Source organism: Macaca nemestrina, chromosome 17 (genome assembly GCF_043159975.1).
Source record: "Macaca nemestrina isolate mMacNem1 chromosome 17, mMacNem.hap1, whole genome shotgun sequence".
Classification (NCBI taxonomy): Eukaryota; Metazoa; Chordata; class Mammalia; order Primates; family Cercopithecidae; genus Macaca; species Macaca nemestrina.
The window spans coordinates 5,387,265-5,413,942 of record NC_092141.1 but is presented as its reverse complement, the minus strand read 5'-3'; the positions used below and the strand labels follow the sequence as shown (position 1 = coordinate 5,413,942).

At 49.0% G+C, this 26,678-nt stretch overlaps 1 protein-coding gene and 1 long non-coding RNA gene across 3 annotated transcripts in view; one reads left to right on the top strand and one right to left on the bottom strand.

Annotated features, from left to right (window-relative positions):
- Positions 1 to 543: 543 nt before the first annotated feature.
- SCIM (SLP adaptor and CSK interacting membrane protein) lies at positions 544 to 25,989 on the top strand. 2 transcript variants are annotated; one of them, XM_071082215.1, is made up of 5 exons: positions 544 to 1,272; positions 12,515 to 12,617; positions 15,430 to 15,493; positions 20,014 to 20,087; positions 23,950 to 25,989. In XM_071082215.1, exons 2-5 carry the CDS (start codon positions 12,527 to 12,529, stop codon positions 24,123 to 24,125), a joined length of 405 nt encoding a protein of 134 aa, XP_070938316.1. In that variant the 5' UTR covers positions 544 to 1,272; positions 12,515 to 12,526; the 3' UTR covers positions 24,126 to 25,989. The 2 variants fall into 2 exon arrangements, with proteins under 2 accessions (XP_070938316.1, XP_070938315.1); XM_071082214.1 differs by having other exon boundaries at positions 12,515 to 12,638.
- LOC139359426 (uncharacterized) overlaps positions 2,214 to 26,678 on the bottom strand; it is a 45,679-nt gene continuing 21,214 nt past the window's right edge. Inside the window, exon 3 of the long non-coding RNA XR_011615336.1 lies at positions 2,214 to 5,774. This is a non-coding gene — a long non-coding RNA (uncharacterized lncRNA). The remainder of the gene's footprint in view (positions 5,775 to 26,678) is intronic.

The following is a 26,678-nucleotide window of genomic DNA, read 5'->3' as shown; positions in this document are numbered from 1 at the left end:
ACTCCATCTCAAAAAAAAAAAAAAAAAGAAAGAAATTAGTAAACACTGCAAATCAGGAATCTTCTGAGCCAGATGTTTTGTTTTTGTTTTGTTTGAGATGGAGTCTTGCTCTGTCGTCCAGGCTGGCGTGCAGTGGCGTCATCTCAGCTCACTGCAACCTCTGGCTCACGGGTCCAAGCAATTCTCCTGCCTCAGCCTCCTGAGTAGCTGGGACTACAGGCGCATGCCAAAACGCCTGGCTAATTTTTGTATTTTTAGTAGAGATGGGGTTTCACCATGTTGGCCAGGCTGGTCTGGAACTACTGACTTCAGGTGATCCGCCCTCCTCGGCCCCCCAAAGTGCTGGCGTGAGCCACTGTGCCCGGCCAGAGCCAGGTGTTTGTTAAACATTTATCAGACATATCAGGTTATCATCATTATTACTGAAATCGACAACAACTCATTCACTCTGGGCAGACACAACGCACATCCGTTTGCCTATTTTTACTAATGTGACTGCTCATTTGAGTCAGAAGCAGCCAATTCAACAAAATGGTTAATTGGTTTCCCCACCCCATCCCCCATGTTCAGGGGCCGTGGGCCTCGCTGGGAGTTTCTGTCTCACGGTGTTAAATGAGGGAACCCAACTCCGTCAAAATGCTCCACTGGCCACATTTCTCAATGTTGCCACTCACACGCCCTCAGAAACAGGAAGCCTGTCCCTTGCCTCCAAGCAGAAGATGTCTCAGCAGTTCCAGGGTGCACAGGAGCTTTCAAGAGTCACCCTCATTGTGAGCTGGTGAGTTTGTCACACATGAGCTGGTTTCTTACCTGGATCTGTCTCTGCGTGGGAGTCGGCGTCCCGTCGCTCTTCTTGAGACTAAGGCTACCACTTCCAGGAATGCTCAGGGCAAACTCGTCTGTGGGGGCACCTCACCCACCCACACTGCCAAGTCTCCACCCTGGCCCCTGGCCCCCACCAGGACCCCCTCCCGCACCATGAGGGTCCTCTGGTGGGTCTTGCGGGAGCGACACAGGGCAGTGAGAAGATTCTGGCTTCCGGACAGCCGCGGGTCGTCAGCTTCCCTGGAAAAGGGATGCTTGCCTAGCGATGACGCCTGGGTCTCTCCCCCGTGGGCAGACTAGAAAGGGGAAGTGGTCAGGATGAGGCTCACTGTCTCGAGTGGTGGGTGAGGGCCTGTGAGTGAGGAATGCCTCTCGCCAGCTGTGCCTGAACCGCAGCACTCCGGCCACTGCTGTCTCCTTAGCCGCTCGGATACCTTCACAGTTCAGGTAAGCATCTCGGCTTTCCAAGGGACAGTTTCCTGCTCTCTTCCCAGTAGACATCTGTCAGCGCCGGCATCAGGGCATGTATCCCTGGGAGGCACCGATGGGCACCGGGCCAGGGGATTGCAGCCTGGGGCCCTGGTACGACTGCTGGGTAGGGTTGGAGAAAAACTTGCATTGAAGAATCTGCTCTGCCGGTAACTGGCTGAGTGACCTGAGGCATCGCTTCACCTCTCTGGGCCTTTTCCTCGTGTGTATGTCGCGGCGATGAAGAAGTCAACCTCTTGGGTTGAAATGAGATAATGACTGGGAATGAGAGGTGTGAACTGTAACGAGTTATTCCCACTCTCTGGATGCCGACAGTGTGTTTTGGGACTGATATGTGAGAAGACTGTCATGGTGCCGTGCTGGAGGTAGGGGTGGGAGCAAGGCACTGACTGTGTCCATTTATTTATTTTTATTTTATTTTATTTATTTAGCTATTTTTGAGACGGAGTTTTGCTCTTGTTGCCCAGGCTGGAGGGCAGTGACGCGATCTCAGCTCACTGCAACCACCACCTCCCGGGTTCAAGCGATTGTCCTGCCTCAGCCTCCCGAATAGCTGGGATTACAGACACGCGCCACCACACCTGGTTAATTTCTGTATTTTTAGTAGAGATGGGGTTTCACTGTGTTGGCCAGGCTGCTCTTGAACTCCTGACCTCGGGTGATCCGCCTGCTTCAGGCTCCCAAAGTGCTGAGATTACAGTGGTGCGAATTTAGGCTATGTCTTGGGGCTCTTGGATGAAAGACCTGGAACACCTCCAGTCTTGGTACCGCTGTCATTGCATCTCTGGCTTTAAGTAGCTCATTAGGCACCTTCCCTTCCAGAGGCCTCGAGATCAAAGTGTGTTGGGCTGGTGTGAGTTCTCGGTGGAGCCATCTGCTTTTGCCCTCTAGAAAATTATTTCGAGAAGAGACCAGGGTTCGGCTTCGCCATATCCACTCCCACTGCCCTGTGTATCCACTTGTCCCCGAGGTCTTGGCCGTGAAGCAATGCAGAGCACAGGCTTCACTCTGCTTCAGTGGTAAATAACGACTGAGAGACAGGTGGGGTGCGGTGGCTCACTCCTGTAATCCTAGCACTTTGGGAGGCCAAGGTGGGCAGATCACAAGGTCAAGAGATCAAGACCAGCCTGGCCAACATGGTGAAATCCCGTCTCTACTAAAAATACAAAAATTAGCTGGACGTGGTGGCGGGTGCCTATAGTTGCAGCTACTCAGGAGGCTGAGGCAGGAGAGTCGTTTGAGCCCGGGAGGTGGAAGTTGCAGTGAGCCAAGATTATGCCACTGCACTCCAGCCTGGTGACAGAGCAAGCAAGACTCCATCTCAAAAACAAAAACAAAAACAACCAAACAAACAAAAAAACTACTGAGAGGCTTAAAGCAAGGAAAGGACAGGGTCACACTGGTATTTGGCAGCCAGTGGGGAGCCAGATGGGGACTAGGGACCAGCGAAAATGGAATGGTCCAGGTACAGAGATGAGGACTTAGACTACATTTGGAGGCTGACGGGCTGAAGTGGGGTGGGGGTGGGGCCATGGGAGAAAGAGGAATGAGGTGAGGTTTCCGGTCTTTCCCAGAAGTGAAAGGATAGAGAAAGGGAGAAGAGAGGCTGGACTCCGTTTAATGACCCTGCCCTGCACTTCCCCATGCACACTTGGGTTTTAAGTTGCCAGTGACTATCCACATGACCATTTCTGGTGCTGACATCAGTGAGAAGGACAACTGGAGCCAGACTCAGTGGCTCATGCCTGTAATCCCAGCACTTTGGGAGGCCGAGGCAGGTGGATCACTTGAGGTCAGGAGTTTGAGACCAGCCTGGCTAACATGGCAAAACCCCATCTCTACTAAAAATACACAAAAATGAGCCAGGTATGGTGGTGCATGTGTGTCTGTAATCCCAGCTACTCAGGAGGCTAAGGCAGGAGAATGGCTTTAACCGGGAAGTAGCGGTTGCAGTGAGCCGAAATTGCACCAATAGAGTCTAGCCTGGGTGACAGAGCAAGACTCCATCTCAAAAAAAAAAAAAAAAAGAGAGAAAGACGAGTGAGAACAAGGCCTCACTGAGCATGAACAGCAACAGTCTGGGAATTAGAGGTGAACTGGGGCAAGAGCTGCTCAGGCCAACCAGCCTAAATGTTCTCTACAGCCTCTCAGACCCTTGAGATCTAGGCTGAGATTAGTTCGAACCCTTATTCTAGGCCTGTGGAAGTCCAAAGCCCTCCCCAAGACTTCTGTGGACTCCCGAGGAGTCCACCTCTTTTTCCATGGTCAGCAATGGGCCTGCAGCCTCTGTGGGTTTAACTGTTTATGTTGCACTGTTTCTATTCCACCCCTTTCTTAGTTCCCTACACCCCCAGAACAAATCTGCTCACAAAACCACTGGCAGATGCAGCAGACTTTACCAAAGACTAAGCGGGGGGCCACCAGAGGGGCTTGTAACGCACCAGTGCAAACAACTACGCACAGAACATAACAGGGCCCTGTTCTGAAAATGTCTTTGCCACCCCATCCCTGAGGACTTTCTATCAGTTTCTTCTCTTGTTACCAAATGAGGCCCATTCTGCTCATCGCACAGTAAGCCAATCACTGAGGTGACCAGTTTTTTTTTTTTTTTTTTTTTTTGAGACGGAGTCTTACTCTGTCGCCCAGGCTGGAGTGCGGTCGTGCGATCTCGGCTCACTGCAACCTCCGCCTCCCGGGTTCACGCCATTCTCCTGCCTCAGCCTCCCAGGTAGCTGGGACTACAGGCGCCCGCCCCCACGCCCGGCTGATTTTTTGTATTTTTTAGTAGAGACGGGGTTTCACCGTGTTAGCCAGGATGGTCTCGATCTCTTGACCTCGTGATCTGCCTGCCTCAGCCTCCCAAAGTGCTGGGATTACAGGTGGGAGCCACCGTGCCGAGATGACCAGTTTTGCAGCAGAGAATGTGTTTATTCATGAGGCAGCCAAGTGAGGAGATGGGAAAATAGGTCTCAAACTGACTTCCTCAAAGATGGGGTTTAGAGACGTTGATGGGACAAAGAAGCAGGTGGCCTAAGGTGTAGGGAAGGTGATTGGAGGCAAGGAAAAGTAAGGCATCAGCGATCTGTGCAAGCCTAGTCAAGCTTCGTGGTTCTTCATAGGATGCAGGTTCACAAAATGGTGGCATTAGCATGACTGAGGATGGAGTTTTTGGTGCTCTGACATCAAACGTCACCTACTGGACACTCTCACAGACCAAGTTGAAGGACTGATGGTCATAAGTGGCTTGAACTGGATAAGAGCTGACCACACGTTCCTGAAAAACAACTTTTTTTTTTTTTTCTGGGATGGAGTTTCACTCTCGTCACTCAGGCTGGAGTGCAATGGTGCAATCTTGGAGGCTCACTGCAACCTCCACCTCCTGGGTTCAAATGATTCTCCTCCCTCAGTCTTCCGAGTGGCTGGGATTACAGGCGCCCACCACCATGCCTGGCTAATTTTTGTATTTTTAGTAGAGATGGGGTTTCACCATGTTGGCCAGGCTGGTCTTGAACTCCTGACCTCAGGTGATCAGCCCACCTTGGCCTCCCAAAGTGCTGGGATTACAGGCATGGGCCACCGCATCCAGCCCCTGGAAAACAACTTAAACAACCATTACTATGATGGATAACAGAGATGTTATCCAGCAGGAAGCTGGTGGAATTCCAGTTAAATATTGCTTAGCTACATGACTTTTAGCTATATAGGTTTTTTTTTGTTTGTTTGTTTTTAAAGACAGGGTCTCACTCTATAACCCAGGCTAGAGTACACTGATGGTGATCACAGCTCACTGCAGCCTCAACCTCCTAGAGTCAAGCCTTCCTCCCACCTCAGCCCTCTGAGTATCTGGGACTACAGGCACATGCCGCCACATCTGGTTTTTTGTTTGTTTGTTTTTAGTAGAGACAAGGTCTTGCCATGTTGCCTAGCCTGGTCTTGAACTCCTGGGCTCAAGTGATCCTCCAGCCTCGGCCTCCCAAAGGGCTGGGATTACAGGTGTGAGCCACTGATCCCAGCAGCTATATAGGTTTTAAGATCAACTAGAAGCAAGTGACTAAAATCAAGTAAAGTAGGTTAAGTTCCGCAGGCCTAATCTAGCCTGGGTTCACTCCCACCTTTGTACCATCCTGCTGGCTCCCCTTCTTCTCACCCTTCCATCCCTTCTTCTCATCACCTTCCCTCCCAGAACTCCAAATTCTCCCCCTCTATAACCCAGAGGAATTTAACATTCCCCACTTCCTACCAGCAAACTTCATTCCTAGCCCCGCCAGCTTTGCAGACCTGGAGATCCTCTGCAGGGAGAATAGGGAATTCTCCTCGTCGGGTAGCTGCCCTTCTTAGAAGACACTTGGCGATTGTAAATAGAACTTGGTCGGTTTGCCCTTAATAATGCCTCATGCTTGGTGATCTTCTGCACACAGAGCTCTTTTGCATGCATCATCTCTTGGAAGCTTTTCAGAAGCCTGCAAGGAGATGTTAAGGGTCTTATTCCAAGTGCAACAGCTAAGTGGGAACAGGAAACGTATTCCCCCTGGCCAGGTGCAGTGGCTCATGCCTGCAATCCTGGTACTTTGGGAGGCTGGGGCTGAGGATCACTTGGGGCCCGGAGTTTGAGACCAGCCTACCCAACATTTTTTGTGCATCTACAACATTTTGTTGTCTTTACAAAAAGGAAAGGAAGGTAAAGGAGAAGAGAGGAGGGGAGGGGAGGGGAGGGGAGGGGGGGGAGGGGAGGGGAGGGGGGGAGGGGAGGGGAGGGGAGGGGAGAAGAGAAAGGAGAGGAGAAAGGAGAGGAGAAAAAGGAGAAGAGAGAGGAGAGGAGAAAAAGGAGAGGAGAGGAGAGGGGAGAGGAGAGGAGAAAGGAGAGGAGAAAGGAGAGAGGAGAGGAGAGGAGAGGAGTGGAGAGGAGAGGAGAGAAAGGAGAGGAGAGAAAGGAGAGGAGAGGAGAAACGGAGGAGAGGGGAGGAGAACTTGTTTCCCTCGATGGCCAGCCTATGGCCCTTCAATGCTTCATTTATGTGAATATGTGTATAACTTTCACAGTGTAAACTATATTTCTTACTGAACATCTTATTTTAAAAATGCTAAATAGGCAGAACACCGTGGTTCATGCCTGTAATCCCAGCACTTTGGGAGGCCAAGGTGGGTGGATCACCTGAGGTCAGGAGTTCGAGTCCAGCCTGACCAATATGGTGAAACCCCATCTCTACTAAAAGTATAAAAATTAGCTGGGTGTGGTGGTGTGTGACTGTAGTCCCAGCTACTTGGGAGGCTGAGACAGGAGAATTGCTTGAATCCGGGAGGTGAAGGTTGCAGTGAGCTGAGATCCGGCCACTGCACTCCAGCCTGGGCGACAGAGCAAGACTCCGTCTCAAAAAAAAAAAAAAAAAAAAAAGCTAAATAAACCCACAGTCTCAGAACTTCCTGGTGAAGGAAAATGTGATTTCTGTCCCTGACGCCCTGGAAATGCCCCTTGGAGAAATGAAAGTGAAGCTGACGTGGTGGCTGCCTTCAGCTGCTCTCCCACTCACCCGCCCTCTTCCCTGTGGAATGTCTTGTCAAATCCTTTCCACTGAAACCACCCAGAACTGCAACAGGCTCACTCATGTTCCTTGAAAATGTCATGGACAACTAGAGGAATGGGGAGAAACAAAGGGGAAGCTGGAACTCCACCTCCCCAGCATTGTATGGCCACTGCTTCCCAGCCAGCCTCTTGACCCCAGTAGCCAAAGGCCAGCGTGTGTTCAGATGAGGCTTTGGAATTAGACTGCACAGCACAGGAATTTCAGGTACTGGACCCAAAGTGACTTCTGCCTGCATTCTCTGGGGGGAAGTCCATCTATGGCAGGGTAAAGAGACTGGGGCATCATCCATTCTTTCACATATTCACAGATATGTATGGAATGTCCTGCCCCGGGTGATGTTCTAGGCTCTAGAAACACAGTGGTAATTACAGGCAAAGCCTCGGCTCTTACGGCTTTTATGGTGCTTACCCATCAGTGTGGGAGACAGACAAGGAACAAATAAACAAAGAGGACAAATACACCAAGAGACAACTGTCACTGTCACAGGCTCAGTTGGAAGAAAAATGCATTTCACTTTTTTTTTTTTTTGAGACAGGGTCTTGCACTGTCGCTCAGGCTGGAGTACAGTGGCACAGTCATGGCCCAATGCAGCCTCACACTCCTAGGCTCAAGCAATCCTCTCACCTAAGCTTCTTGAGTAGCTGGTACTATAGGCATGTAGCACCTCGCCTGGCAAATTTTTAAATTTTTTTGTAGAGACAAGGTCTTGCTATGTTGCCCAGGCTGGTTGCTAACTCCTGGCCTTCAGTGATCCTCCTGCCTCAGCCTCCAAAAGTGTTGAGATTATAGGTGTCAGTCACTGTGCTCAATGCATTTTTTTTTTTTTTGAGACAAGATTTGGCTCTGTCACCCAGGCTCCAGTGCAGTGGCATGATTGCAGCTCACTACAGCCGCGACTTCCTGGGCTCCAACAATCCTTCCACTTCAACCTCCCATGTAGCTGGGACCACAGGCGCATGCCACTATGCCCAACTTATTTTTTATTTTTTAAATTTTTTTTGGAGAAGGAGTCTAGCTTTGTCACCCAGGCTGGAGTGTAGTGGCGTGATCTCGGCTCACCACAACCTCCGCCTCCCAGTGTCAAACAGTTCTCCTGCCTCAGCCTCCCAAGTAGCTGGGATTACAGGTACCCATCACCACGCCTGGCTAATTTTGGTATTTTAGTAGAGACGGGGTTTCACCATGTTGGCCAGGCTGGTCTTGAATTCCTGACCTCATGATCCGCGAGCCTCAGCCTCCCGAAGTGCTGGGATTACAGGCATGAGCTACCACACCCAACATATTTCACATATACATATTGCAGGGGTAGTGACATCCCTTCATGTAGCTGAGGAGCTCTCCTTGGGATGCAGCAGGCAAGGAGGAAGGACGGCCTCACAAGAAAGGCTCCATCAACTGAAATTGTGAAGAAAGCGCCATGGGAATGGGGAGTGGGGGCTGGGCTGGAAGGTGGAGGAGTTGGTGTGTGCTGTTGGACTGCTCTGCTCAAGCCAGCTCCTCCCACCTCAGCCCCCAGGCTGTTGATTTTGCCTCCCAACTCAGAGGAAATGGAAACTTAAGTGTGAGCTCTCAACTTCCTGCCCCCAAGCCCTTTCTCTCCGGTTCTGGTTCTATTGGGTGTCACTCCCTTCTCTAATCCTTGTTCCCTTTTTTTTTTTTTGAGACAGTCTCGCTCTGTCGCCCAGGCTACAGTGCAGTGGCGCGATCTCAGCTCACTGCAAGCTCCGCCTCCCGGGTTCACGCCATTCTCCTGCCTCAGCCTCCCAAGTAGCTGGGACTACAGGTGCCCGCCACCTCGCCCGGCTAGTTTTTTGTACTTTTTAGTAGAGACGGGGTTTCACCGTGTTAGCCAGGATGGTCTCGATTTCCTGACCTTGTGATCCGCCTGTCTCAGCCTCCCAAAGTGCTAGGATTACAGGCTTGAGCCACCGCGCCTGGCCCTTGTTCCCTTTTGAAAGTTCATTCTGGGTGGGGCGGTGGCTCACGTCTGTAATCCCAGCACTTTGGGAGGCTGAGGAGGACGGATCACTTGAGGTCAGGAGTTCAAGACCACCCTGGCCAGCAGGGTGAAACCCCTGAGTAGCTGCGGAGGAGCTTAACCTCCTGAGTAGCTGGGACTACAGGCGCGTGACGCCACGCCCGGGTACATGTGAGTGTGTGTTTGTGTGTTGTGTGTGTGTGCATAGAGACAGGGTCTTGCTGGGTCGCCCAAGCTATCTTGAACTCCTGGACTCAAGTGATCCACCTGCGTTGGCCTTCCAAAGTGCTAGGATTACAAGCGTGAGCCACTCACTCAGCCAGTACAAACACTTCTTTGCAATCCTTCAGTAGCCCTCAGCAGTCCTGTACTCACAATCTTATCAGCCCTCTGTGGCCACAACTCCAGGCCTGCTAGCACAGGTAGGATGCAGCTTCCATACCTTCCCAGGGCCTGAACTTGGTCATGCAGCCATCGTGATCTTCCCATTGTCCATATTCTCTGTCATCCTTCCCCAGGGCTTCCCCTGTCTGGAAGCACCTTGGCCATTAAACCAGCCTGGTGGCCTAGAGGACTTCCTGCTGGAACTAGAATGTGATTCTCTTAGGCCCCTTCTCTCAGCTGCCCTCTCTCAAAAAGCAAGCTCTCCTTGGTTCTGCTGAAAATGTGTCGGCCGGGCGTGGTGGCTCACGCCTGTAATCCCAACACTTTGGGAGGCCGAAGCAGGTGGATCACCTGAGGTCAGGAGTTCGAGACCAGCCTGGCCAACATGGTGAAACCCCGTCTCTACTAAAAATACAAAACAAATTAGCCGGGCGTGGTGGCACACACCTGTAATCACAGCTACTCGGGAGGCTGAGGCAGAAGAATCGCTTGAACCAGGGAGGCGGAGGTTGCAGTGAGCCGAGATCGCGCCATCACACTCCAGCCTGGGGGACAGAGCGAGACCTCATCTCAAAAAAAAAAAAAAAGAAAAGAAAAGAAAAAAAAAAGTGTCTCTCTGCAGTCCATTTCATTCGTAAGAACAAAACTGACAAAAACTATTTATCACTCTGAGTAGTTCTGAAAATGACCCAGGGTTTCCCTTTCTGACAATATCATTCCACTTCCTCTTTCCCGAGAAACTGATGAGAATGAAATTTCCTTGACCTTGAAACCTAAGCAATAGTTTTTCTTGGAGGCTACACTACATGGTGAATTTCTTCTTTTCAGTGTTATCAAAGTAAATGTACCTAGTGCAAGAATCCAGTAATGCAGAGAGTTTATAATGAAAAGCAACAGTCCCTGTCTTCCCGCCTCATCCTTTCACGCAGCCCCCTCCTTCCACGCAGTCACAATCCAGATACAACAGCTTTGAATGCGCAGGTCCTGGTATTTATCTCTATCACTCTAAAGAGTATCGTTTCAGGAAAACTCTGCCGACGGTGTTTTTCCTCTGTTCTCACACACCACCACAATCAACACAGAAAAGGGCTTCTGTGACCAAATGTGTGCGGGTTTTTTCCCCCCACACACCAAGCAGTGAACACCAGCTGGGTGTTCTCCAATTCAATGCCAGCACTATAGACCCAGAGATAGCATCAGATCCCACAGCTCAGTCCCCAAGACTGCTGCCCCCAACTCCCCAGACATTGGTCGCAAGTCCGGGCCTCTGGAACTTGAGAGCAACCAGCTTCAAAGTTGGGGTTCTCACAACTCTCACTTTGAGATCAGTGTTTTTTTTGAGATGGAGTCTCACTCTTGTTGCCCAGGCTGGAGTGCAATGGCGCAACCTCGGCTCACCACAACCTGTCTCCCGGGTTCAAGCAATTCTCTTGCCTCTGTTTCCTGAGTAGCTGGGATTACAGGCGTGCACCACCATGCCCAGATAATTTTTTGTATTTTTAGTAGAAAAGGGGTTTCACCATGATGGCCAAGCTGGTTTCGAATTCCTGACCTCAAGTGATCTGCCCGCCTCAGCCTCCCCAAGTGCTGAGATTACAGGCGTGAGCCACTGCACCCAGCCTTTGTTTTTATTTTGAGATGGAGTCTTGCTCTGTTGTCCAGGCTGGAATGTAGTGGTGTGATCTTGGCTCACTGCAACCTCCACTTCCTGGCTTTAAGCAATTCTCCTGCCTCAGCCTCCCGAGTAACTGGGACTACAGGTGCAAGTCACCACACTCGGCTAATTTTTTTATTTTTAGTAGAGACGGGGTTTTGCCATGTTGGCCAGGCTGGTCTTGAACTCCTGACCTGAAGTGATCTGCCTGCCTCAGCCTCTCAAAGTGCCGGGATTACAGGCATGAGCCACTGCACCCGGCCATGTTATGCAGTTTTATTGGAGGTTTGATGGTAACAAAAGGTGACACCACAGCATAACCTAGGTAGCAATTTAAAGCTGGACATGAGGCATTACTGTCCTAGAAATGCCTTGGTTATTTGCCACTGCGGGAGCTTCCTAACCAGGCTCTGACTTGCCGCTCTCTTCTTGACCTCTCTCTCTGCTGCTAACCTTTTCCAAGATTTTTCCCCTCTCTGGTCTGTCAGCTTCCAGCCCCCAAATGCCTGTTAACTCTCTCATGCAGATCAACTCAATTTGCCCTATCTCTTCAGCTTCACCCTTCTGACCATATCTCACTCAAAGAGACCCATCCAGCTATTTTTCTAACCCTCACCTCAAACAAGAGCTCTTAAAATTTCTCTCCCCTGCTATGCATTAAATCTGACTTGTCCTTGTGATTAAAAACAACTGTTCGAGACCAGCCTGGACAACATGGTGAAACCCCGCCTCTACTAAAAATATAAAAACTCGCCAGGCGTGGTGGCGCACACCTTTAATCCCAGCTACTCAGGAGGCTGAGGCAGGAGAATTGCTTGGGAGGTGGAGGTTGCAGTGAGCTGAGATTGCGCCACCGCACTCCACCCTGGGCAACACAGCAAGACTGCTTCTCAAAAAACAAACAAAAAAAAAAACAAAAAAAACCCTGCCGTCAATTATTGCTTTAAATGGCACCTTCCCCCTCCTGCTGCATGTCTGAAAGAGCAGTGATGATGTCTACCATTTCTAGAGGGCCCATGCTTGATCTCCAGTCCTCACAAACTGCATTGAAGTAGGAGGTATCATCCCCATATTACAGATGAGGCTCACAGAAGGTCGAGTGACATGCCTGAGGTCCCCCAGGTGTTAATCAGTAGGGTATGGCTGTGAACCAGCACCTGATTCCTAAGCAGATGTCTGCATCTCTACACAACACAGTAGATTAGCTGGGCGCCGTGGCTCATGCCTGTAATCCCAGCACTTTGAGAGGCCAAGTCGGGTGGATCACCTGAGGTCAGGAGTTCGAGACCAGCCAGGCCAACCTGGTGAAACCCTGTCTCTACTAAAAATACAAAAATTAGCTGGGCGTGGTGGCAGGTGCCTGTAATCCCAGTTACCCTGGAGGCTGAGGCAGGAGAATCACTTGAACCCGGGAGGTGGAGGTTGTAATGATCTGAGAGCTGAGATCATGTCATTGCACTCCAGCCTGGGTGACAGAGTAAGACTCAGACTAAAAACAAAAACAAAAACAAAAACAAAAACACAGTAGATAACTGCCCTACCCCACCCCACCCCAGGATATCTTTCATTCATGCCTCATTCTTGTCTCTCCATTCTTCTCAGGATTCCACTGCAATGAGTTGGTGGAGGAACAATTTTTGGATCATCTTAGCTGTGGCCATCATCGTTGTCTCTGTGGGCCTGGGCCTCATCCTGTATTGTGTCTGTAAGTGGCAGATTCGACAAGGTAATGGCCATCTTACCTGGGCAGGTGGAGGGAGGAGCCAGGTGGTTATCAGTGCAGTAGCGCACTGATCCTTTAGGGCAAGCAGTCAATCCTGGGCTTGAATGAGCTGAATTTTCATTAAGCATCTTGCATTCTGGGTTTGAGTCCTAGCCCTGCCACTAACATTATGTCTCTAGGCCTCAGTTTCCTCATCCGTGTAGTGAAAGGAGGGATGTCAACTAATCTCCAAGAGCCCTTCCAGCCCTAATCATCCGGTGAAAGCAGAATCTGTTTTAAGGCACAGTATGCTCAAGGGCTTTTTCTTTCCTGTGTGGCTACTGATCACAGCATCTTGAGAGAACACAAGTATATGGAATATTAAGAACTGTCGGCCAGGCGCGGCAGCTCACGCCTGTAATCTCAGCACTTTGGGAGGCCGAGGCAGGCAGATCATGAGGTCAGGAGATCGAGATCATCCTGGCTAACACGGTGAAACCCCGTCTCTACTAAAAATACAAAAACATTAGCCGGGCGTGGTGGCGGGCGCCTGTAGTCCCAGCTACTGAGGAGGCTGAGGCAGGAGAATGGCGTGAACCCAGGAGGCGGAGCTTGCAGTGAGCCAAGATCGCGCCACTGCACTCCAGCCTGGGAAACAAGAGTGAGACTGTTTCAAAAAAAAAAAAAAAAAGAACTTTTTTGAGTAATAAAATATGGACTCAACCCACAGCCAACATGTTTGGCCACTATGATTGCCTTCTCTGAGATCATACTCTGAATCTTCTGGTATTACCTAGATCAGAAACCTCTTGGTACCCTCAGACATAAATAAGTGGTCTGGGGATTAACAGTAACTTTAGATTATCTGTAAGTAGGGTTTCCACTTTCCTGTTCATCGCCAGAAACATGAAAGCCTTGATTCAATGGTGTGTTATCTTGACATCTCATCCCTTTAAATAACAACCTGGCCGGGCACAGTGGCTCATGCCTGTAATCCCAGCACTTTGGGAGGCCAAGGTAGGCGGCTCACTTGAGGTCAGGAGTTCGAGACCAGCCTGCCAACGTTGCAAAACCCCGTTTCCACTGAAAATGCAAAAATTAGCCGGGCGTGATGGTGGGTGCCTGTAATCCCAGCTACTCAGGAGGCTGAGGTGGGAGAATCACTTGAACACGGGAGGCAGAGGTTGCAGTGAGCCGACATGGTGTTACTGCACTCCAGCCCGGGCGACAGAGCGAGAGTCCATCTCAAAATAATAACAACAACAACAACAACAACAACAATGACCTAAGCAGGGAGTACACCTAACAAGAACAACAATGACCTAAGCAGGGAGTACACCTAGGGATGGTAAGCACACGGAGAGGTACAGCCACCTTCCCTGGGGCACCCTGGACTGGCATCCCTCAATGATGAAGCCACTATCCACCCACTGTATCTGGTCACAGCCTCCAGATTCCTGCTCAGCCCAGCTCAGTGCTGGCAGGTCACAGACAGACAAGAAGTGAAATCTTTCTGTCATTCTTCTCAATCTCTCTTTAGAGATAAGAAAATTAAGGTTCAAAGGAAGATGAGAGCTTCACTGAGGTGCCATAAGAACTGGTGGCAGAGTTGGGACCAGAACTCAGGCCTGCTGGGCTTCCAGTTCAATGTTCTTTCTTCTCTATTGTAATTAATTTTTTAATTAAAAAAGTGTATTCTGGGACCCTACAGTCCTCTGTCCTTTGCCCTTTTTTTTTTTTTTTTTCAGATGGAGTCTCTGTCATCCAGGATGCAGTGCAGTGGTGTGATCTGGGCTCACTGCAACCTCCACCTCCCAGGTTCAAGTGATTCTCCTGCTTCATTCTCCTCAGCAGGTGGGATTACAGGCGTATGCCATCATGCCTGGATAATTTTTGAATTTTTAGTAGACACGGGGTTTCACCACGTTGGCCAGCTTGGTCCTGAACTCCCGACCTCAAGTGATCCTCCAGCCTTGGCATCCCAAAGTGCTGGGATTACAGATGTGAGCCACCGTGCCTGGCCTCCTTTTGCCTTCTAAAAAGTTTTCATTCCCACCAGGTGCAGTGGCTCACACCTGTAATCCCAGCACTTTGGGAGGCCGAGGCGGGTGGATCACTTGAGGTCGGGAGTTCGAGACCAGCCTGGCCAACATGGTGAAACCCCCTGCCCCGTCTCTGCTAAAATTACAAAAATTAGCCAGGTGTGGTGATGGGCGCCTGTAATCTCAGCTACTCTGGAGGCTGAGGCAGGAGAATGGCTTGAACCCAGGGAGCAGAGGTTGCAGTGAGCCCAGATTGCGCCACTACACTCCAGCCTGGGCAACAAGAGCAAGACTCTGTCTGCGGGAAAAAAAAAAAAGTTTCCATTCTCAAATATGGATGACCCTGAACTAAAAATTCTCAAATATGAATGACCCTGAACTAAAACTTTACCTCCTTTCTTTTTATCCTCAACCACTCCTATTAACAAGCAGGTTTTAATTTACGACAACTTATATGTCCAGCACATTACAGGATACAAACTGCTTTTCCAAGGCTTTATCTGATTTCCTCCCAACCACACTTTTGATTATTCATTCGACCAACATTTATAAGTGCCACCTAAGTGCTAGGCATAGAGGAAATAAACACCACCCACACTGTGCCCGCCCTCACTGGGTTAGTGCAGAGGCTCTGTGGTCAGACAGTCTGGATTCAAAGTCCAGTTCTATCATTTATTAACTCGGTGTCCCTAAGTGTGTTTTTTCTGGGTTCAATTCGAAAATCACAACTTTTGCTAATTCTTCTTCAATGAACATGCTTTTCCTTCTCTTAGGCAAGAAATGGGAAATTGCCAAGCCCTTGAAAAACAAGCAAGCAGATGAAGAAAAAATGTATGAGTAAGTGGGGAGGAATCCTTCTGCTTTTTACTGTTGAGAACTGCCTGTTCACTTCCACTCTTGCCCCTCCACTCTGTACCAGTATGACTGAGGCATCTGCATTTCCTGTAGAGCTGGTGAGATGTCACACCTGCCAAATCTCTCCACATAAGGGCAGAGACTCAGGACACTGTTAATGCTGAGCAAGTCCTCCCTCCTCTTGTCTCTGTTTTTTTTTTTTTTTTTTTTTTTTGAGACAGAGTCTTGCTCTATTGCCCAGGCTGGAGTGCATTGGTGCCATCTCGGCTCACTGCAGCCTCCACCTCCTGGGTTCAAGCAATTCTCCTGCCTCAGCCTCCCAAGTAGCTGGGACTATAGGTGCCCGCCACCACGACTGTCTAATTTTTTGTATTTTTAGTAGAGATGGGGTTTCGCCATGTTGTCCAGGCTGGTCTCGAACTCCTAACCTCGTGATCCACCCATCTCGTCCTCCCAAAGTGCTGGGATTACAGGCGTGAGCCACCGCGCCTGGCTGGAGACACTCTTATTAGGGAGGCTATTCCAAGGGTTTAGATATTATTTCCCAGGAGCCAGTCAAGAGCCAGTCCCTTCTTTGGAATATATACACTATCTAAAACAAAACTTACTCTTGGGGCGAGGTGCAGTGGCTCATGCCTGTAATGTCAGCACTTTGGGAGGCCAAGGTGGGAGTATCACTTGAGGCCAGAAGTTCAAGACCAGCCTGGACAACATAGTGAGACACCGTATACAAAACGTTGTTAAACCTATGCTTTTCTAAAATGCCTTTGACTGTAGCTTCAGGGATCCAGCAAATAAGACTCCCCCCGCCTCCATCAATTCTGATCCCCTTCAGGAATAAGACAGGTGACTAAAATACTGCCTTTTAAAAGAATACAACTGGGGCCAGGTGTGGCAGCTCACACCTGTAATCCCAGATCTGGGAGGCCGAGGCGGGCGGATCACCTGAGGTCGGGAGTTTGAGACCAGCCTGACCAACATGGTGAAACCCCGTCTCTACCAAAAATACAGAAATTAGCCGGGCATGGTGGCGGGTGCCTGTAATCCCAGCTACTTGGGAGGCTGAGGCAGGAGAATTGCGTGAACCTAGGAGGTGGAGGTTGCAGTGAGCCAAGATTGTGCCACTGCACTCCAGCCTGGGTGGTGAGTGAAACTCAAGTCTCAAAAAAAAAAAAAAAAAAAAAAAAAGGCCGGGCGCAGTGGCTCAAGCCTGTAATCCCAGCACTTTGGGAGGCCAAGATGGGTGGATCACGAGGTCAGGAGATCGAGACCATCCTGGCTAACACAGTGAAACCCCGTCTCTACTAAAAAATACACACAAAAAAAAACCTAGCAGGGCGAGGTGGTGGGCGCCTGTAGTCCCAGCTACTTGGGAGGCTGAGACAGGAGAATGGCATAAATCCGGGAGGCGGAGCTTGCAGTGACAGTGAGCTGAGATCTGGCCACTGCACTTCAGCCTGGGCCACAGAATGAGACTCCATCTCAAAAAAAAAAAAAAAAAGCAAAAAAATAAAACTGGTATTGGCCTGGGGCAGTGGTTCATGCCTATAATCCCAGCACTTTGGGAGGCCCAAGGGGGAGGATGGCTTGAGGCCAGGAGTTTGAGACCAGCCTGGCCAACATAGTGGGACCCCATATCTGAAAAAAATACCAAAATTAGCCAGGTGTGGTGGCGTCTGCTTGTAGTCCCAGCTACTCGGGAGGCTGAGGTGGGAGGATTGCTTGAACCCATGAGGTCGGGGCAGCAGTGAGCTGTGATGGTGCCACTGCACTCCAGCCTGGGTGTCAGAGTGTGATCCTGTCTCAAAAAAAAAAAAAAAAAACAGGCCGGGCGCGGTGGCTCAAGTCTGTAATCCCAGCACTTTGGGAGGCCAAGATGGGCAGATCATGAGGTCAGGAGATCAAGACCATCCTGGCTACCACGGTGAAACCCCGTCTCTACTAAAAAATACAAAAAACTAGCCAGGCATGGTGGCGGGCGCCTGTAGTCCCAGTTACTCGGGAGGCTGAGGCAGAATGGAGTGAACCCGGGAGGCGGAGCTTGCAGTGAGCCAAGATCGCGCCACTGCACTCCAGCCTGGGCGACAGAGCGAGACTCCGTCTCAAAAAAAAAAATAAAATAAAAAAACACAAGCAAACAAAAAAGAATAAAACTGGGATTGCAGAATGTGGCTCTTTTCTGTGAGCTAGTGAGTTTCCTAATTTGGAACTGGGTGACTTTCCCGCCCAGTTCACAGGCAGCTCCAGAGAACCTCAGGTCTCCCCCACCGAGCAGACCCCTTTCTGTGAATGGCAAAGACCAGAGCAGGATTTGTGATTTCTGCAGTCAGGCCAGCTCTGGCGGAGAAAATGAGGGGAGCTAGACTTTTCCCAAATTTAGCAGTCAGATGAGTTGCTTTCTTCCCTTAAGAAGAGCTACAGAGGGGTGGAGAGAGCTGTCAATGGAGCTCTACCCCCATGTCCCATCTGCACTCAACCCAACAACCTAAAAATGTTTCTTCATTCCCAGGGGGACTTTATAGCATACAGGAGTCAAATCAGTGTACCTAGGGGGATGGAGGCCCAAATAAGGAAGCTTTCTTAAGAGTTTCTCTTTTAGTTAAAGCTTTTTACCAAAGTATAATATAAATACAGAAAAATGGAAATACTAAGTGTACAACCTGATGAATTTCCACGAACTGAACAGACCCAGGTAACTGGCACCCAGATCAAGAAATAATTACCGGCACTTCAGAGGCTTACCTTATACAGCCTTTCAGCTGTTACATCCCAAAGGTAATCACTGTCTGTGACAGTATAAATTAGCTTTTTCGGTCTTTTTGTTTGTTGTTTGTTTGTTTGCTTGTTTTTGAGATAGAGTCTCGCTCTGTTGCCAGGCTGGAGTGCAGTGGTGCGATCTTGGCTCTCTGCAACCTCCGCCTCCCGGGTTCAAGCGATTCTTCTGCCTCAGCCTCCTGAGTAGCTGGGACTATAGGTGCACACCACCATACCTGGCTAATTTTTGTATTTTTAGTAGAGACTGGGTTTCATCATGTTGGCCAGGCTGGTCTCAATCTCCTGACCTCATGATCTGCCCGCCTTGGCCTCCCAAAGTGCTGGGATTACAGGTGTGAGCCACTGCGCCTGGCAGCTTTTTGGTTTTTATGCAATTTATTAATGGCATCATACAGTATATATTATTTGGTGTTTGGCTTTTTTGCTTACATCATTTTTATGAGATTCATTGTGTGTGGTTGTAGATTATTCATTCTTGTTGCTATAGAACATTCCACCGTGGGAGTACACCACTATTTATTTATTTTTTATGTTGAGACAGGGTCTCACGCTCAACCAGGCTGGAGTACAGTGGTGCAATCATAGCTCACTGTAACCTCAGATTTTGGGCTCAAGTGATCCTCCTGCTTCAGTCTCCTGAGTAGCCGGGACTACAGGTGTATGCCACCATAACCAACTAATTATTTTTATTCTTTTGTAGAGACAGGGTCTCCCTGTGTTGCTTAGGGTCTCCCTATATTACCCTTAAACTCCTGGGCTCAAGCTGTCCTCCCTCTTTCACCTCCCAAAGTGCTGGTATTACAGATGTTAACCACCTTGCCCAGTCGCTATACTATAATTAATCTATCCATTCTACTGCTGATGGGCATTTGGGTTGTGTGATGGCAAATTTTATGTGTCTCTGCTTCTCTGGACAACCCAGACTAACACAGGTAGTGTCCAATTTGGAGCTGTTATGAATAGTGTTGCTCTGAACATTCTAATGCATGTTTTGGTGAATATATGTGAGCATTTTGATAGGCTGTAGACCCAGTAGTGGAAATGCAGTCTCAAGGTGTGTGTACATTCTGCTTTAGGAGTTCATCTGCTTTTGTTTTTTGGGTTTTTTTGTTTTGAGACAGAGTCTCGCTCTGTTGCCTAGGCTAGAGTGCAGTAGCATGATCTTGGCTCAATGCAACCTCCGCCTCCCGGGTTCAAGCGATTCCCCTGCCTTAGCCTCCCAAGTAGCTGGGATTACAGGTGAGCATCATCATGTCCGGCTAATTTTTGTATTTTTAGTAGAGACGGGTTTTCACCATGTTGGCCAGGCTGGTCTTGAACTCCTGACCTCAGGTGATCCGCCCACCTCGGCCTTCCAAAGTGCTAGGATTACAGGCGTGAGCCACCATGCCTAGCTCATCTGTTTTGCAAATAGAAATATATCTGGTGCCTACCGCTCCTAAATCAGCTCAGGTGAACCAGGAAGGTATGCTCCATGCTCTGAATTGTAGCACTTTTATTTCCTTCCCCTCAGTTTCAGCCATTTCCTGGGCTAGAGGAAACAGTTTCATTAGGGTGCCAATTACAAATGGGATCCAGGACCTACAAAGGAAAGGAAATGCTTCCGATTTGTAAAGACCAAGATTTGAGTGTTCAACCCATTCACTTTCCTTGATGTTTTCTCTTAAATCTGCTGGGAACAGGCATGGCCCAAATCAAACACTGATTCTCTCTTTCTGTCTCTCTAGGAATGTTCTTAATGAGTCGCCAGTTCAATTACCGCCTCTGCCACCAAGGAATTGGCCTTCTCTAGAAGACTCCTGTAAGTATATTTTACTGGTAGCAGTTTCATTTAGGGTAGGATAACAAGTTTATCAAGGTGTCTTTTTTTTTTTTTTTTTTTTTTTGAGATGGAGTCTCACTCTGTCACCCAGGCTGCAGTGCAATGGCGCGATCTCGGCTCACTAGCTCACTGCAAGCTCCGCCTCCCAGGTTCACACCATTCTCCTGCCTCAGCCTCCCAAGTAGCTGGGACTACAGGCACCTGCCACCACGCCCAGCTAATTTTTTTTTTTTTTTAGTATTTTTAGTAGAGACGGGGTTTCACTGTGGTCTCGATCTCCTGACCTCGTGGTCCACCCACCTCGGCCTCCCAAAGTGCTGGGATTACAGACGTGAGCCACGGCGCCTGGCCCCTATCAAGGTGTCTTAAGATAGCTCAGGCTGCTGTAACAAAAATACCATAGACTGGGGTGCTTACCCAACAGAAATTTGTTTTCTCGTTGTTCCGAGACTGGAAGCCCGAGATGAGGGTGCTGGCCAATTTCTGTGAGGTTTCTGGTGAGGGCCCTCCTCCTGGCTTGCAGACAGGTGCCTTCTTGCTATGTCCCCACAAATGGCCTTTCCTTGGTGCATTCAAGCTGGGGAAGAGCGTCGGGGAACCAGATTTCTGGTGTTTCTTCTTACAAGGACACTGATCCTGTTGGATCAAGGCCTCATCCCTATGGCCACATATAGCCTCACTGGGGGTTAAGGCTTGAACACATGAATTTTGGGGGGACACAAACATTCAGTCTGTAGCACTAGGATTTATAGATTCAGCATCCTGATTATTTTACTTTTGAGGCAGAGTCTTGCTCTCTCACCCAGGCTGGAGTGCAGTGGCGTGATTTCGGCTCACTGCAATCTCCACCTCCTAGGTTCAAGCTGTTTTCCTGCCTTGGCCTCCTGAGTAACTGGGATTATCAGCGCACAGCACCACACTCAGCTAATTTTTTGTATGTTTAGTAGAGATGGGGTTTCACCATATTGGCCAGGCTGGTCTTGAACTCCTGACCTTAAGTGATCTGACTGCCTCGACCTCCCAAAGTGCTGGGATTACAGGCATGAGCCACCACACCCAACCAGCATCCTGTTTAAAAGAGACAGCCAGAGGCCAGGCACAGTGGCATATGCTTGTAATTCCAACACTTTGGGAGGCCAGGGTGGGCAGTCGACTTGAGCTCAGGAGTCTGAGAGCAGCCTGGGCAACATGGCAAAATCCTATCTTTACAAAAATTAGCCAGTGTGATGGTGCACACCTATAGTCCCAGCTACTTGGAAGGCTGGGGTTGGGGGATCGCTTGAGCCTAGAAGGTCTGTAGTGAGCTATGATAGCAAATCACTGCACACCAGCCTGGATGACAGAGTGAGACCCTGTCTCAAAAAAAAAAAAAAAGAAAAAGAAAAAGAAAAAAGGGGGCAGAATAAGTACCAACGCCCCCAATATCCTGATATAAATGTGTAAATTCATGTTCAAATTCCAGCTTGGTCAGGAGGCTGAGGCAGGAGAATGGCGGGAACCCGGGAGGCGGAGCTTGCAGTGAGCCGAGATCGCGCCACTGCACTCCAGCCTGGGCAACAGCGTGAGACTCCGTCTCAAAAAAAAAAAAAAAAAAACAAAAAACAAATTCCAGCTTGGAACATAAACAGAAAGAAACATGGGGTGTCACTAGGCCTCTCACTTCCTGTCAGAAAAACTCTGCCTGGTTCCTTTCACTGGAATGTTCTTCCTTAAGCTCTTTGCATAGCTGGATTTTCCTCATCCTTCAGATGTCAGCTCAAAAGTCACCACCTCAAAGAGGCCCTCTCTGACCACTCAACCTAAAGTAGTCCCGCTAATTTCCTTTATGAAACTGACAGTTATCCAAAATTGTGTTATTTACTTGTTGTTCATTTGTGTATTATTGATCTCCTCCACTGGAGTATAAACTTCAGGAAAACAGGAACCTTTCTTGTCCGCCACTATTCATATTTATCCACTACCTAGAGCAGGGCGTGAGGCTTAGTTGATACTTAAGAAAAATATTTTGATTGGCTAGATAAACAATATTAGCTACCATTTACTGAGCATGCGCTGTGTTTTAGGTCCCACACTAAGCACTTTAAAGGTGTTAGCTCATTCAGTCCTCACAACAACTCTACAAGCCAGGTACTTTTTTTTTTTGAGACGGAGTCTCACTCTGTCACTCAGGCTGGAGTGCAGTGGTGTGATCTTGGTTCACTGCAAGCTTCGCCTCCCACATTCACGCCATTCTCCTGCCTCAGCCTCCTGAGTAGTTGGGACTATAGGCGCCCGCCACCACACCCGGCTAATTTTTTTTGTATCTTTAGTAGAGACGGGGTTTCACTGTATTAGCCAGGATGGTCTTGAACTCCTGACCTGGTGATCCGCCCACCTCGGCCTCCCAAAGTGCTGGGATTACAGGCGTGAGCCACCGTGCCTGGCCCAAGTCAGGTACATTTTTATTCCCCTTTGACAGATGAGGATGCTGAGGCACAGATAAGTGGTTTACCTAGAGTAACACAGCTAATGACTGCTGGAACCTGAACGTGAACTCAGGTCTGCCAAACTGCAGAGTTCTGCAAATAGTGGCATTTCATGTTTTCTTAGGAAAAGATGAGATTGTGGGAGAGGCAGTTCCTATCCCCATCAAAGACGGAGCTGAGCTGTTTCAAGCTGTTTCATCATCCTTCTATTACTTATGGACCTGTTCTTTTTGTTTTTTTGTTTTTCTTTTCTTTTCTTTTCTTTTTTTTGAGACATAGCCTCATTCTGTTGCCCAGGCTAGAGTGCAGTGATGCTATAATGGCTCACTGCAACCTCTACCACCTGGGTTCAAGCAATTCTCCTGTCTCAGCCTCCTGAGATGCTGGGATTACAGGCACCCACCATCACACCCAGCTAATCTTTGTATTTTTGTAGATTCGGGGTTTCACCATGTTGGCCAGGCTGGTCTTGAACTCCTGACCTCAGGTGATCCGCCCACTTCAGCATCCCAAAGTGCTGGGATTACAGGCGTGAGCCACCACCTCTGGCCTCCTATGGACCTGTTCTGTACTAATTCCACCTTTTGAAAATAATGCCATCCCCTTTCTTCTTAGCAGAGAGATTTGTACATAAGCAATTACGGAGAGTCCTGGAAAACAGTGTAAGTCACTGGAAGGGATGTGCCAAAAAGGAAATATGATTTATTTCACTTCCTTGTGAAAATTAGGATCTGTAACACAACAGCACTCATGACTACTGGGCTCTGGTCTGTTTCTTTTCATCCATTCTTTTTTTTTTTTTTTTTTTTTTTGAGACAGGGTCTTACTACGTTGTCCAGACTGAAGTGCAGTGGTGTGATCATGGCTCATTGTAGCCTCAACCTCCAGGGCTCAGGAGATCCTCTTGCCTCAGCCTCCCAAGTAGCTGGGACTATAAGCGTGCACCACCACATCCAGCTAATTTTTAAATTTTTCTGTAGAGACGAGGTCTCCCTGTGTTGCCCAAGCTGGTCTGGAAGTCTTGGGCTCAAGTGATCCTCCCACCTCGGCCTCCCAGAGTACTGGGATTACAGGTGTGAGCTCCTGCACCTGACCTGGTCTGTTTCTTTTCTAAGCTTTTGCTTCATGGTTTCCATGCAGGGCAGTCTTAGGCAAAGATACAGGAGTCAAGATGTCTGACTAATATTTTCCGTTTACTCACTTGGGTGATCCGGAGACTGTGTCAGGTCTGCATCTGAATTTCCTCTGTAAAATGGGGATCTGGCCCACTAGAAGTGGGAAGATCACTGAAACGTGAAAATCACACTGAGCCACTGCGTCAAAAATATAAAAACACATGATAGCTTTGCATCTAAGGATCTTTTTGTGTATTCTAGCCCCACAGGAAACCCCAAGTCAGCCGCCACCTACATACTCATTGGTAAATAAAGTTAAAAATAAGAAGACTGTTTCCATCCCAAGCTACATTGAACCTGAAGATGACTATGACGATGTTGAAATCCCTGCAAATACTGAAAAGCATCATTTTGAAACAGCCATTTCTTCTTTTTGACAAAACTGAAGAGGGTTCACACGACTTATTTTAAAACAATGAAGAGTGGTTAACTTCAGTAGGTCTCTGGGCCCTGAAAGCCAGTGGTGATTTTATGAAGCTCTATAAGATAAAGCACTTGCCAAACCTTAGATGAAGGCACCCCGGCAATCAGATGACTGCAGCCAGAGGAGAGACATGGGTGCTCGGCTCTGAGGACTTAGAGGGGTCAGCCTTGCGTTGTTGAGGGAAGTTTCCACGGGAAGGACCATGGGGCTCCATGGCTCCCACCTGTGAGAAACTACTCATTTCTTGGCACTCTTTCCCCCTTCATTCCCTTTGGTTTGCATGGTTCTGAGTGATCTGAAATCTCTGCATTTGGTGTTGCAGACCCTCCCAGGCTCCCATCCCCAGCAAGGCCCTCACCAAGCATGCTGGTCTTTACCCTCTCACCCCACCCACCTCCTGCAATGTGAGGCCGTGGGTGAGTTACAGCTGAGTGCTCTTGTGCCCAGGCTCCTATACCACATCTCGCAAGTTTGCAAGGGCAGGGAGTACCTTTTGTTCTTGTGAACCCTCCCCACCTAGACACCAGAAAACCCCAGTGCCTTTATATGACATAGGCCAACTTGACCACAGAGATTTGAGTTTTCCCCTAGGTTTTTGCCCTGTGCTTGCAAGTTGTACTGTAACAATGGACAAAGGACAAAAGTTACCTTCTGATTTACACCGAGAAGCATCATTTTGCAATAGGTGTGTTGGGGGTGCTACAGGAAAAACAGATTTCCCTCATGAAAAATCATAGGGAACAGGAAAGAAAAGGGGCATGTACCAATGGCATATTCAAGATGAGAGTTCAGGGGGCTTAACATCCCCTGTCCATCATTTTCTTTCTTTCTTTTTTTTTTTTTTTTTTTTTTTTTGAGACCGAGTCTTGCTCTGTCGCCCAGGCTGGAGTGCAGTGGCGCGATCTCGCCTCACCGCAACCTCCGGCTCCCGATTTCAACCGATTCTCCTGCCTCAGCCTCCTGAGTAGCTGGGATTACAGGCATGCGCCACCACGCCTAATTTTGTATTTTTAGTAGAAATGGGGTTTTTCCATGTTGGTCAGGCTGGTCTTGAACTCCTGACCTCAGGTGATCCACCCTCCTCGGCCTCTCAAGGAGGTATTAATAGCCAGGTGGAAGCCTTCATAGAGTCTAGAAAGAGAGAACCAGGGAGGAAGGCCAGGTCCCCAGTGTTCCAGTGTTGATTGAGGGAGAAAACTTGAAAATAGGAGGAACGCATTTTCCCATCTCTTGAGGGAAAGCTCCGTCTGAGAGTCACTCTCAGGCCTTTCCAGGTCCACAGAGCTCTCTCTGCAAGCCTGTTCATTTGCCAGATTTCCCAGAGGTTGCTTAGAAACCAGATCTTGTGAGTATAGTGAGAATGAGTCAAGTCCTAGGGCTCTAACAGATCAGCTGGAAGGAACTGATGAGGTCTAAGAGCCTACAAAACTGACTCGGGCCTCGTTGGCCCCATTAGGACACTTGTTTAACAAGACATCAGCCCACGCCCCTGGCATCTCATTGGCTACAGCACATCATACTGGACCTTCTGTCTCCTCCCAGGTGCCCAGGGACAGTGATCTGGAAGGAAGGGGCTTGAGGCTGTGTTCTTTTTTTTTTTTTTGAGACGGAGTCTCGCTCTGTCGCCCAGGCTGGAGTGCAGTGGCCTGATCTCAGCTCACTGCAAGCTCCACCTCCCGCGTTTACGCCATTCTCCTGCCTCAGCCTCCCTAGTAGCTGGGACTACAGGCGCAGGTTGTAGTGAGCCAAGAATGCGCCATTGCACTCTAGCCTGGGCAACAAGAGTGAAACTCCATCTCAAAAAATAAGAATAAATAGGCCGGGCGCGGTGGCTCACGCCTGTAATCCCAGCACTTTGGGAGGCCGAGGCGGGCGGATCACGAGGTCAGGAGATCGAGACCATCCTGGCTAACATGGTGAAACCCCGTCTCTACTAAAAATGCAAAAAATTAGCCGGGCGAGGCGGCGGGCGCCTGTAGTCCCAGCTACTCGGGAGGCTGAGGCAGGAGAATGGCGTGAACCCGGGAGGCGGAGCTTGCAGCGAGCCGAGATTGCGCCATTGCACTCCAGCCTGGGCGACTAAGCGAGACTCTGTCTCAAAAAAAAAAAAAAAGAATAAATAAATAAATAAACCCTCCTTATGTTAGGCCAGCAGTTCTCTAACTATGGCCTTACGGGACTCTGGTATAGCCAAAGAGAGGACTCTTCCCAAATTATAGAACAGAAATAAGCCAAAGGACTGGAGTGTTTCAAACACATGCTTGCTTCTTACAAATGTTCTGTAAACCCTCCATGCCTGTGACAAAAATTAAGAAGAAATACGAGACAAATGTTGACTCTTACTTGGTTTCTGGGACGCCACCCTCTCCTGGTTCTCCTCCTGTCTCCATCTCATTTTGGGGCCACCCACTCTTTCTAAAGCATCTCTTCAATGCTAGTCTTCTTCGGATTCTGTCCCTGTGTCTCTGCCCACCTGCCTCCAACACTCACGAGTGATCTCACCAGT

Coding starts and splice junctions, on each gene's coding strand:
- SCIM (XM_071082214.1), top strand. CDS start 12,527: ATGAGTTGGTGGAGGAACAATTTTTGGATCATCTTAGCTGTGGCCATC. Junction 15,494..20,013: donor GATGAAGAAAAAATGTATGA/GTAAGTGGGGAG, acceptor CTGTCTCTCTAG/GAATGTTCTTAATGAGTCGC. Junction 20,088..23,949: donor GCCTTCTCTAGAAGACTCCT/GTAAGTATATTT, acceptor TGTGTATTCTAG/CCCCACAGGAAACCCCAAGT.